Here is a 12278-nt window from a genome sequence, read left to right as displayed (position 1 = left end):
TCTCCAGCACCTACACACCATTCAGCCTTAAATCCATGCCTAAAATAATGTTAGCCACCATCTACAATTTACCAAAAAATGGAAATCTTTCATAAAACAATGCTAAATATGACAAAAAAAGCAATAATAAAAAAAAAACACAACAGGCATTGCCTCACTGTGATAAAACAATGTGTTACTTTTCTAGAGCACATTTAAGTTTGTTGGCTAAACCAACATCAGAGTTTTTTAGAGTATCAACCAAACAGTTTAAATTAAATTCTGTAGTCAGGCAGCCAGGACAGGTATGTGCTAGCTATTTAGCAAACATTCTAGCTAGCTGGTCAACAAAATTTTTTGTTGATACTTTAAAACAAAGAGGAAAATAATGCTAACGTTACTCAAATTTGAAAATGTTGTTAAGTCACTGCAGAAAACAGCTAGCTAGCTAGCTTACCTCAGGAAAAGTGTGTCCTGCCACTCGTCTTTGGTGCCACTTTCTGTAATCGGCACAAGGGAACATGTTTGTGGTGAGAATCTGTTTTGGTTGGTGTCTCTTGAGATGTAACTGTGTTGTCAGATTTGGTTTTGTAGATTTTTTATTATTTACAAATTTTGTTTTGTGTTGTGGTACTTTCATACTATTCTGCTGTGATTGCAGCCACATGAGCATTACTCTTCATTATTAAACAGTAATGAAAGTAAGTGCTTGTGTTCATAAAGTAATACATGTGTAAATTTGTTTCCTTTTAGCCACCTGTGGCCAAGAAAGACCCAAATGCAGTGAGTGTGGCGCATATGTTGAGAAAGGGAGACTCCAGAGTGGAACCTCAATCCAATGGTTCTGGGGTTCCTCAAGGCATTACAGACATCCCAGATCAGGTAAGAGATGAGCTGTAGTCTATTTCCTCTTAACTCCTGTGAAAAATGACTACTGTTTTGATCATTATAAAATTACTCACTATCAAAATCATAGCACATTATTGGTCTGGAAAAATATAAAGAAAGATATAGAGAATATTCCACACTTATTGAAGCCATGGGTAAAATGTATTGTATACAGTATATGATCATTTCAACATTTATAAGAGTCGACTTAAAACGTCTTCAATCGAAACACTTTCCTACCAGAGGTCATTTTTTTATACAGCATATCTTAGAACGCTGTATATAATGGTAATAAACATTAAAACATTAGACTTAATGATGAATTATTTTCACTCAATTAACAGAAAAAGGATTTTCTCTGAAAAAAAAAACAAGCGGCAAAATTATTGGCACACCTATGGAATAATGAATATTTATATATTTTTATAAATGCATAATTTATGATGTTTATTATTAAAGATATATGAAAATTGGAATTAATATTATGAATATTTAAAAATGAATAGAAAAAATATATTACAAAAAAGTATAAAATAATATTAAATAAATATAAATGAAATACTGTGTTAAAATATAATTATATACTCTAACTGTAAGTTTAAGCTCAAAATATCCCATTTTCATAAGTGGTGCTGATAATTCAGAATATTGCTTCATTTTCTTGCTCTTGAGTTTAGAAATTTGTTCTGCTGGATGACGATGTTAGAATTAGCAGAGTGTCAGACAATCAGAAAATCGGCAGGAAATTAATGAGATAAAAGAAGGAAGACGATTCATTAATCTCCAGAGGCTGTGCGGGTGTGTGTGTGTGTGTGTAAGATAGAGAGAGAGCACCGCCTGTGTGTGTACCCCCACAGGTGTCTTATTAAAATTTAATCACAGCATTCCGCCGTGCCATTCATCTCACTCACCTGATGAGCCGAGACGATTATTTTTAGAGCTCGTCTTTAAAGTTGGCTTCAGGGAATATTTGGGTGTCCTTAAGAACAGTGAGGAGGCTGTGTGAAAACAAATGTGTGCTGTCCTAATGTGGACAATGCGTGTGTACCAGCAGCCTGTGCAGGAGGTGGGTGGCGGTGATGTTAACTGTGAGGAGACCGTAGTCTCCGACAATGATGTCATCCAGCCAAAGGAGGGAGATCCGGTACGTTCTGTCTCTCTCCAACAGAGTCCTGTGTAGTCTACTCATCTTGCATGTGATGCGCAAAACAAAAAAAGCTCGGCTCAGTACGTTCTCTGTTCGTTCGTTGTTCTTACGTCTGTGTTGGCTTTACCTTTGTATGTTCAGTGTACAGGTGCTTAACAAGACACAGTGCATCTCTTTTGCTTCAGTACTATTGCTTTCTTTCCTTGGAAGGCCACAAATGTCATCTGTAACCACACACTTCCCTCTACTGGAAAACGTCCTGAACTACTGTCACTTTTTTATTTATTTATTTTTTTTAACGGAGATTCGATTCTGCCATCTGCTGTCTGGACACCGTCTTTGCGCCTTCTGTTGCTTCTTTTAGTGTCACAGCTTCTGAACTAAAGTGCTGTTTGGATTCTAGTCTAACCGTGAGTCTCCGTTCACACACTCACACCCTCTGATTGTCTGTTGCAGATCCAGAAAGAGAGCAGCCTAAAGGAAGCGAAAGAGAACGGTTCTCCTGTGAGTGCACACAAATATATACACAGACCTATACAGATGTTAAAATTTTGTATTATGTTAAATGGGAGATGTTAAGTCTGATGTTCTGGGGCTTTTGATGTTTTCCAGCTTAAAACAAGCAGCATTGGGAAGGAATTTATCGTGTCTCCCATCAGCAATGAAAACGTCACTTCCACAACTACAACTCAAGTCACGAAGGTAAATATTTATAATTTAAAGTGAAGGAAAATGCAGTAGCAGTGTGAAGGTTGGCCCCGTTCAATCACTTGTTGACTTATTTCTAGTGCCTGTAATATTTCTTTTTTTTTTTTTTTCCCCAAAAATATCGAAAAATATCAATTTCGTTCAATAGCATAACATTTTGTTTTATCTTGCATTTCAATAAACTCAGAAGGTGACCAGGTTACTTAGGTATAATTTTTGACAAATGTGCAAAATATTTGCAATTTTTCACAAACTAATTACATACTATAATTAGATACTAATTATCTAACTAATTAGATAATTTCCTTGTGGCTTGATTTTGTATGATTGAAGTTAAAGAAGGTCTAAATGTATAAATCCACGTCATTCTTCATTTGCAGACGGTTAAAGGGGGATACTCAGAGACAAGAATTGAGAAAAGGATCATTATCACAGGAGACGATGCTGTGGACCAACATCAGGTGAAACAAAATTAAGTGAAAGCTGAAAAAAGTCAGTGATAAATATTTTAGTATAATCTAGATATTTCAGTTCATTACCTCACTGAAGTCCCAGTTTGTTATTGTTGGCAAATTGCTGTAGTATAAGAGGAATAAAACACCTCAGGACGTGCTGTTCTTGGAAAATAATCAACTTCAGATTAGTAACAGTATCTCCGAATCGTTTTTCTACAACAGCATGCTCCCAAGTGTTTTTTTTCTTTACTCAGAAGCAGTGAAGTATTCATTAACAGAGCATGATGAATGAACGAATCACAGCTATAAGGAGGTCGACTCTTTTCCAGGCTCTCGCGATGGCAATACAAGAGGCCAAACAGCAGCATCCCGACATGCTCGTGACGAAGGCCGTGGTGGTCAGAGAAACAAATGCTTCCTCCGAGGAGAAACACAGGACATCTGAGGTGAGCCGAACTCTCTGAGTCGATTCACTGATTCATTCTTTGATTCATCAAAGCTTAAACAGTAACACTTCCGCACAGAATTAACTCCTAACTGATCAAATTGTAGCTTGTTGCAGCACCAAAAATTCTTTATTAGTGTGTTATAAATCTGCAACTGTTTTTATAGACATGTCAATGCAAAAGTTTGTACCCCCTATGCTTTTTTTGGGGGAAAAATGCCTCTTTTTTCCACTTCTACCAAATGTATTTAATTTATTGCAGTTTTTCAGTTCAAACCCTGTTATAAGAAGTTCCCAAGTCAGCAGTTATCTGGAATAGCAAACTCAGATTAATTTATTTCATTATGCCTCAATATGGTTAGTAATAAAAACTTGACGAGAATCAGGAAAACAGCTCTCTCAAGCTACAGTAGAGCTAGACCCTGAAATATTGAGCAGACCCAAGAGCTATAAACGTATTCAAAACTTTCATTTATTGTGATGGGAAAAGGTAAACGGACCTTTCCTAAGTGTGCTTAGAAATCACAAAAATCACCAGAACACGTCGCTGGCGCTCAGTAGATGATTTGGTAATTACGTAAATAACTAGTTAAAACATTTAGTGTAGCGAATTCAATGTTAGGTTTTTCTTTTTGTTCGTCTGTTTAAATCTCCAGAACACATCACATTTCTGCAGCGCCTCAGCTCAGTGCTTTGGCTCACTTTGCGTCTTATGGCCCTTTTTTAAGCTCGTATCTACAAAAATACACTTCAGCCTAAAAAGCATGCATGTCTGATTGACATCAGGAAGGTGAGTCGATTCAGAGTCGAATCACCTTCTCTCTGCACTACAGTTAGAAGAAAAAACCTTGAAAGTGGACTGAAACCATGTGGCTCATGCGCTCTCGGACCTTGTTTTGGTCCGTACTCGAGTGTGATTGCTGGGTGCTGAGGGGGAGAGCACACCAGGGTTCTATTCAAACAGTCTAAACTCTGCACATGTGACAGCAATAATTAAAGATTGCACTCAGTTCAAGTTTTAATGCTATGAGAGTACATTTCAGACTTTGTTGCATTTTTTTTACTTATTATATGCCTCTGTGTGTGTGTGTGTGTGTGTGTAGTCCTGATCACAGACAGACTTGTGAGATCAGAGTGAATAGAGGAGCATCATCTTCAACCCCACCTTCTAGAGCCAGCTATGAGAAGCTAACCGTTGCTACTTAGCGATAACACCGACGATCCCTGCTTCCTGAACACGCACGGTCTGTGGCTCCTCCTCCCTCAGACTCTGATGTCATAACCCCATCAATGCAGTGCACTTCCTCCATGTCAACCGTTTCGACCACTGCACACAGTGCTTCTCTGTCATTACTCTGTTCGCTATTTTACCCCTGAACTGTATAAATGTTGATAGCATTCTCCAGTTTAGCCTCTTAAACTGTGAATAGCAGCAACTCCGAAAACTCTGGGAAAAAAAATTAATCGGAAAGTAACCCAGCATCTTTTTCGTGTGTGGCGTCGGCGTCGTCCGTTTCATGAGTTTACATCCAGATCCTCACACTAAACTACCCATAATCCTTCATGTTTACTGTGGAATACATATTTTTCGTGAAGATACTTTCAGTTTCTCCTTCACGCATGACTTTAGAGGAGATTCGAGGTCGGACATCACCTGGAGTCGCGGTTCTGCTCTTTCCGCTTGCTGTCACTTATACGATGCTCATCTGCTGTCTTTTTAGCATTTTTTTTATATAATAGATGATCAAAAAGTGTTTGCTTGTTAATTACAACTGAGCGTATTTATCGATTATAAACATACGTATGCATGATTAGCTGGTGTGGATGGATAAAGAGTCCGATCTTTGATGTCCAACTAGCAGTATTTTCAGAGATGTCTGATAATAATATTAATCATGGACATAACGTTCGTAACGTCCACTCAGATTCCATATCGATTAATTATATATATGCATCATGCATTGGAAAAAAGGTGTTTTTTGTTTTGTTTTCATTGCAATTGCTTCTGGAGTACTTTGGCCCTGCGTTATTTCCAACATGTCCTACTGTATCCTTACAACTCCTTTCTGAATAATAATAATAATAATAATAATAATAATAATTATAATTATTATTATAATAAGAGCTATATAAACCATATATATGGGTTACAACAGAATTTAGGAAAAAAGATTTTAATATAAATGTTGTATCTAAAAAATGTTCATGTGATGTTTTATTTTTATTTGAGAAAATGTATGAGTGCGATAAAAATGTATTTATATGAATTGTGAATGTGAGCTTTTGGGTTTTCTCACTGTATCACGGACTTCCTTCATAATGTCACATACAGACAAAGCCTGGTTTCATAATGGAGAATTAGATGCTCTAATACTTAAACTTAAAATGTACTTTATTATACAGTGAATTGGAATAATTATTAGACACGTCATATAAAGATGGTCTCATGTGCATAAGCCATCAAAAGTTTGGTGACATCTTGCTTTTTTGTTCTGAGTTTATTATGTAATGTTTGATCACTGACTCCAGATGGGTCTCAAAGCTGAAGAAGAGATATTTCGGGATAAAGGAGGTTACGCAAAGCTGGCTCACTCTTACCACTTCCTCACAAACTCATCTGAATCTACAAAGATTCAGCCATTACTTAGTTTTGCTCTTACAGCAGCTTGAGCTTACAGCTACACTACAAAATATGACATTAGCAAGTTGAAATATCTTGAATATAGTGAAATTTATCCAGTGTTTCCTGCTATAAGATTATAATAAACCAAAAATAAGAATAGAGATCATTTTTTCAAATTTTAAGCATTTATATTTAGAAAGAAAAAAAATGATCTGCCAATAGATTAAGAAAATTTAAAGCCTGAAATGAGTAACAAATATCTAGAAATAGGTTTAATAATCTTATATTTGGTTTCTAGTAATAGGAAATAGACATACTGTCTCGTAAAAAACACAAAAGAGCAAGAGATTCTTTTCTCACTCACCATTTTCCAGTTGAATGGTTGAAGTTTTGCCTTATTAAGACAAACAATTAAATACAGACAAGTGACAAATTAAAGGAAAACCCATCATCGTGTGAGAATTCGGATGGAGAACTGTTCTTCTAAAACTTGGTGTTCTGATGATGGTGGTCTCTCCACCACGATGGACGTCACCCTGAAATCTTCCATAGGTGTTCATCTGGGGTGGGATCTGGTCAGTGTGAAGGCCATAGCATACAGTTTCCTTCATTTTTATCCTCATCAAACTATTCAGTGAGACCTCGTGCCCTGTGGATGGGGGCGGAGTCATCCTGGAAGAGACCACGCCCCCACCATCAGGATGGAAATATTGAGGATAAAAGTGTTCAGTCTAAAGGATGTAGAAGTGATGCTTTGCTTTTAGGGCACGAGTGGACCCAAACCATGCCCGTGAATAAATAAATGCCCCCTCTCCCCCTCCCAACAACATGCTTATGAGAGCCACCTTTTTTCCCCTTTAATTTGTCACCTATTTGTACATACTTAAATTAAAATAAAGATGCATACAAAGTTTTTTTTTTAATTACTAAATGTATTTTAGGTCAATTTTTACACTGTATATTCCAAAGATGAAACAGATGTCCCAAAATGTATTTCATTTTCCTCTTTTATTATAAGCAATGTTATTTTGACATACTTGGTCTCCCCAAACTTTTGATGGACAGAGTACAATCGCCTCCAAAATTATCCTGTCTCTATGCATCGCTTATAACTACAGACTAGAAAAATCGCCCAAAGTCATTCACGTAAAAACTGCAACACTCTGCAACTACACAATCTTGCATTCGAAAGCTTCATGCGTTCGCCTCCGTCTTTACCATGGCTTTGTCTGTTTCTCCCACAGTCTTCTGGGGGATGGGAAGTGTGTCAGATCTGCTGTTTGACTTGTTTTTTTTATCTTGTAGTTTATTTTTTCAAAAGTCTGTCATCACTGGAGTTCCTGAATAATGTTTAAAGACTATATGAAATGTTCCCCGGCTTCCACAGAGTTGTGTTTAATACACTTTTTTTAAAATTATGTTTGGTTTTTATTATGTTAGCTATTCACATGTGTGTGTTTGTGTTGAAGGGAGTGATGATCTGGTTGCATTTAAAAAAAAAAAATACAAAAAAACATGCAAATGTATGATTTCTGCCAGTTTACTTAAAAGTAAAATTCAAACCTGCAATCTGGTTCTGATATATAAATGCAATTGAGGTGTAATTTAATGTACGTCGAGTCTGTGGAGTGTCATTAATATTGGGTGCCTTACTGTCAGAGTCACTGCCACTTGAGGCAAAAGAAAAAGGTTTTTTCAGTTTTCCATCAGCGGCAATAACGGCTATATAGATATAGAATGGAATATAGATGCACTGGAGTAAGGCAAAGTGCCTTGTATATACTTGCACAGAGAGATTCTCTGTTTTATTTTTGTCACAGGCCATAATGTGGGAAGTGCAATGCAGTTATATCTTTGGCATTTGTAACACTGCATAATTGTTGTAAAGCAATGCTGGTGGATTTTTTTTTTTTTTTGATGAAAGTTTTAAGTTAAATCTCATGAGGTAACATTTAAGTTTATAAAAAGTGCTTGACTGTTTTTGCATAAAAGCAAGAGCAGAGAAAAACCTTAATTTTCAAAAATCTCACAAAAAAAGAGGCTTCTTCAAAAGTTAGATAGATAGTTAAGTTAAAATTAAAATCCTCTCTAAAACAGAAACCCTCTGTTGGTTCTACATAGAACCTTCAGGGATTCTTCCTGAGGTACATACAGTACCACAGAACCTTAAGGACGCTACTTAAAAAAAAAAAAAAAAACACACTGTTTGAGAGGATTATAACAGTAAATGATTCATTCCTATCTTATATGTAAGTTTACTCTAGAACTCAAAGGTGTTCTTTGGTTTGTCTGTCTGGGGAAAGCAATAAAGGCTTTATGTAGAACCTTAGAACAGCCGGTTTCCCTATCAGAAAGGGTTCCGAGTCCCTTTAGGATGCTCTGAGCCATAAACTGTCCAAAGAACCTTTGAAGAACCTCTTTTCTTTGAAGAACACATTCATGAAGCTTCTGTGAAGTTCATCATATTACCTTTTGGGATTAAATATAGAGCTCTGTCTAGAACTCGTCCTTTAAGAAGTGAAGAACCTTTAACTGTCCAAAAGAACCCTCTACTGTGACTGTACTGACTTCACATACAATCTGGTCAGTTTGATTTAAATATATTATAAAGCATTCCAGTACAGCTTTATAAAAAGGGGTTCTCCAAGGGTTCTTTTGATAGTTAAGAATTCTTGATTTTCCAAATGGGCTTTAATTTAATTTAAATCCTTTTTAAAAGAGAAACTGTCATAGGATTCTACAGAGAACCTTCCGAGGTTCCATGTGAGGCATAAACCATAAAACCTTAAGGATGCATTTTATTAAATGAAGCTTGAGATGATTAAACTGTAAATATTTAATGTATAATATAAGATATTAGTTTGTCTTTGCTAGCACACTTAGAAAAAGTTTAATCTAGAACAGTAAAATGTTCTTTGGTTTGTCCGTCTTGTAAAAGCCTTAAAGGTTTCATGTAGAAAGTGGCTTGCCCAATCAGAAAGGGTTCCAAGTCCCTTTAGGATGACCTGAACCATAAAATCTCCAAAGCACCCTTGAAGAACCTCTTTGTTTAAGAGTGTAGCACGTTTATGAAGTGTTGAGACCTCCTCTGTGGAGTTTCCCTCAGTCATGTTACCTTTTATAAGTTATTAGTTTGTGTTTACTACTGTAGACCACTTTAATCTAAGTTTAATCTAGAATCCCATGCTGCTATTTGGTTTGTCACTCTGGGGAAAGCCTTTATGTAGAACCTTAAAACAGACAGTTTCCTATCAGACACGGTTCCCTTTCTGACAGCATCCCCTTAGGGCCTTAAACTATACAAAGAACCCTTGAGGAACCATTTAGTATGTTCATGAAGCTTTGAGAAGTCACAAGTCTGTGACCTGTAATCTTACTTTCTGACATTAAATTTAGAACAAATAAATAAAAATATACCACATAAAGACCACATATAATCTTTTATATTACCTCAAAAATCCATCAGCATTGCCTTCTAAATGAGTCATACAATGCTTATAAATGTGTTACGAAGCCTCATGTACCCTTCAAATAAAGCGTTAGTGATGATATCGTATCTAGCATTTAGCCGAGTGGGCCTGTGTGAATATACAGCATATAAACAACAATAAGAATGAAACCTACGCTCCAAAGGAATCATTTTCCACTTCAGTACCTAATGATCTGTGCATGGCATGAAGCCTCGGCCTTCCTGAGACTCCCATCCTTCTCCTTCGCGTTCTCCGGTTCTTCATGGCCACCCCGTGCTTGATGGTGTGTTTCTGCTGTATGTGCATTCAGTCAATAAATTTCTAAATCCAATTTGATATTTATTTCCCTTCAATTCTACTAAATTCACTTTCTGACCAGTCATTTAAATTGTTGGACAGATTTTATATGGTCTAAATGACTCAGTATGAGTATGAGTGGCAGGGCATCTTCATGAAGTCTTCATTCACAACTTCATACCTTTTTGAGTGAACATTGATTTTTAAAAAAATCATGTTGCTATTTGACAGATAAGTTGATTGAAGTTCCACTGATTTTCTCTCCTTTCTAGATGTTGCGCAAAGCTTCCACAAAGCTTCCATGGCATTATTATTTCACCAAATATGAGAACTAAGCACTAACCCATTGGGGCAGGAAACATGCTGCCCCATGCTCGAGGGAGGAACAGCGGGCATGACAGGACGGGTAATGACAGGGTTGCCAGTGTTGAGGTTTTTAACACCAAATTGGGCTAGTTTAAAACTTCTCTGTGGTCGCCAAGATCTTATTTTCTATCAAATAATTGGAATACAATCCAATACATCCAATAGTGTGTCTATGATGTACAGAATCAATTCTAATTCTAAAAGATATATAGCAAATACTGGGAGTGGGAAAAGGGGATTATGAAATGGATAATGTGCGTACATCAGAAGTGTGTGCATAGTACAGTGATCTTATCCCCCCCTGCAAAGGCTGAGAAAAAAGAAAAATGTGTCTCTGTTTTGCCTGAATTTTTTGGCTAGTGTCAGGTCTTTTGTGTGTTTTTTAAGATGTAACTGGAAATTTAGCTGAAACCTGGCAAACGCTGCTGTACAGAACACAGTTTGAACAAAAGTATGTCTAAAACCAGTCAGTATCAGCTGCTAGGTATTCTGGATGACTGTATGTTGCCTATTACAGGGTTAGGTATTAGCCTATAGAATAAGTCAAGTGTGATAGCCTCTCGACTTCATTTTGTTTGAGGCTACATTGTTATTAATGTCCTGCCCCACCAAAATCTATGATCCTGAGCAGCTGCTGCTCAGTATGTAACCTCAAAGGCACCCAGGGTCAGGTTTTGGACAGACATGGACACACACAGATTGCAAATCCCTTTTTAATTTAGACCAGTTCTTAATCTGTGTCCAAAAAACCCCACCCTTGGCATGCCATGATTCGGAGGAATCATTCTCTCACCACTAGATGGCAGCACTAAGCTTCCTGAACAAACCTTGGCCTGCAAAATCATTCCAGGGTCTGCTGGCACCACTCTCTCGATCTAAACATGCTACCAGAAAATTTCAGTTCAGAGATTCAGAGTCACTGCAGATTGCCGGTTCATCATTCTGTCCTCTTTAGCCTGAGGGACGCACATGAGCCAAGCCCGAACCTAACAGATTGCTGCAGATCAGAATCTATTCAGCGTTAATTGAGAATCTCTATTTTGGGCACTTCAATTAAGTCTTGGAAACAAGGCTACATATTGTGTCAGTGCTTAGTTTCCCGAGGCCCTGAGCAAAATAAAGTTCAAGGCCCCTACTTGTAAGGTGACAGCCTGGGAAAATCCTTCCTGTTGTGAAATTTTGACATTTTCTACTACAATACAGTATATTCCAGAACGGAAATATGTTTCTCTGTTGCATGTATGTCAATCACAAGTAATGACTTCAGGGGCTCTGCAGTTGTATGAAAATAATTAATGACAGTGTTGTGAAGTGGCATGACACGAACAGCATATTTTGAAAAGTTTTCTTCCTCTGATACCACAGCGATCTGCCAATCATTAGATCTGCCAATTACTGTATGAGCGACACGTCTAATTTTTTTTAATCCGCTTATGGTTTTGTTCTGAAACAAGTTCCTGTGATCACTTCTGTTATAGCAGCTACAAAAAGTTATTTCCTCACAAGCCTTTTTCTTGAATTTATTAAGAAAAAAAAAAAACAGCTGTCATGTTACTGAGAAACCAGAAATGTCGGAATGTCCTGAAGACTTTCCTGTAGAGGAAAACTGACTGACTGAAACTGGAGACTCCTTCCATAAATGTTAAATAAAAGGTTCCTCGCAGAAAATGTCATGTTTTTTTTATAAAATTCATTTAGCTTTAGATTATTGTGGCACATCCACCATAAAATCCCTGTGAATTGCTACCTAATCAGACAAACAAGACACTTGTTTTTGATATTCTATCAAAAATACTTTTGAGAGCATCTTCTCGTCTAATCAGCAGTAGTGTATGAACAACGTTCTAACAACATTGTAAAAGCATCTCCTTTCCAGAACATTTCCTGAATGTTACTTTTC

The 12278-nt window shown here is 37.0% G+C and overlaps 1 protein-coding gene across 7 annotated transcripts in view; it reads left to right on the top strand.

The window, feature by feature from the left end:
- LOC113537889 (band 4.1-like protein 1) overlaps positions 1-10046 on the top strand; it is a 101094-nt gene extending 91048 nt beyond the window's left edge. For 5 of the 7 annotated variants that reach the window (XM_026932574.3, XM_026932577.3, XM_053226952.1 and 2 more), the window contains 7 exons: positions 733-861; positions 1919-2011; positions 2471-2518; positions 2627-2716; positions 3103-3183; positions 3507-3623; positions 4726-10046. In XM_026932574.3, coding sequence (XP_026788375.3) covers positions 733-861; positions 1919-2011; positions 2471-2518; positions 2627-2716; positions 3103-3183; positions 3507-3623; positions 4726-4731 — 564 coding nt within the window. In that variant the 3' untranslated portion in view covers positions 4732-10046. The remainder of the gene's footprint in view (positions 1-732; positions 862-1918; positions 2012-2470; positions 2519-2626; positions 2717-3102; positions 3184-3506; positions 3624-4725) is intronic. The other 2 variants (XM_026932573.3, XM_026932575.3) reach the window with 2 other exon arrangements.
- The last annotated feature ends 2232 nt before the right edge of the window (positions 10047-12278 follow it).

Source organism: Pangasianodon hypophthalmus, chromosome 20 (assembly GCF_027358585.1).
Source record: "Pangasianodon hypophthalmus isolate fPanHyp1 chromosome 20, fPanHyp1.pri, whole genome shotgun sequence".
Lineage (NCBI taxonomy): Eukaryota > Metazoa > Chordata > Actinopteri > Siluriformes > Pangasiidae > Pangasianodon > Pangasianodon hypophthalmus.
The sequence above is the reverse complement of the archived record's forward strand: the minus strand, read 5'-3'. Positions and strand labels throughout refer to the sequence as shown.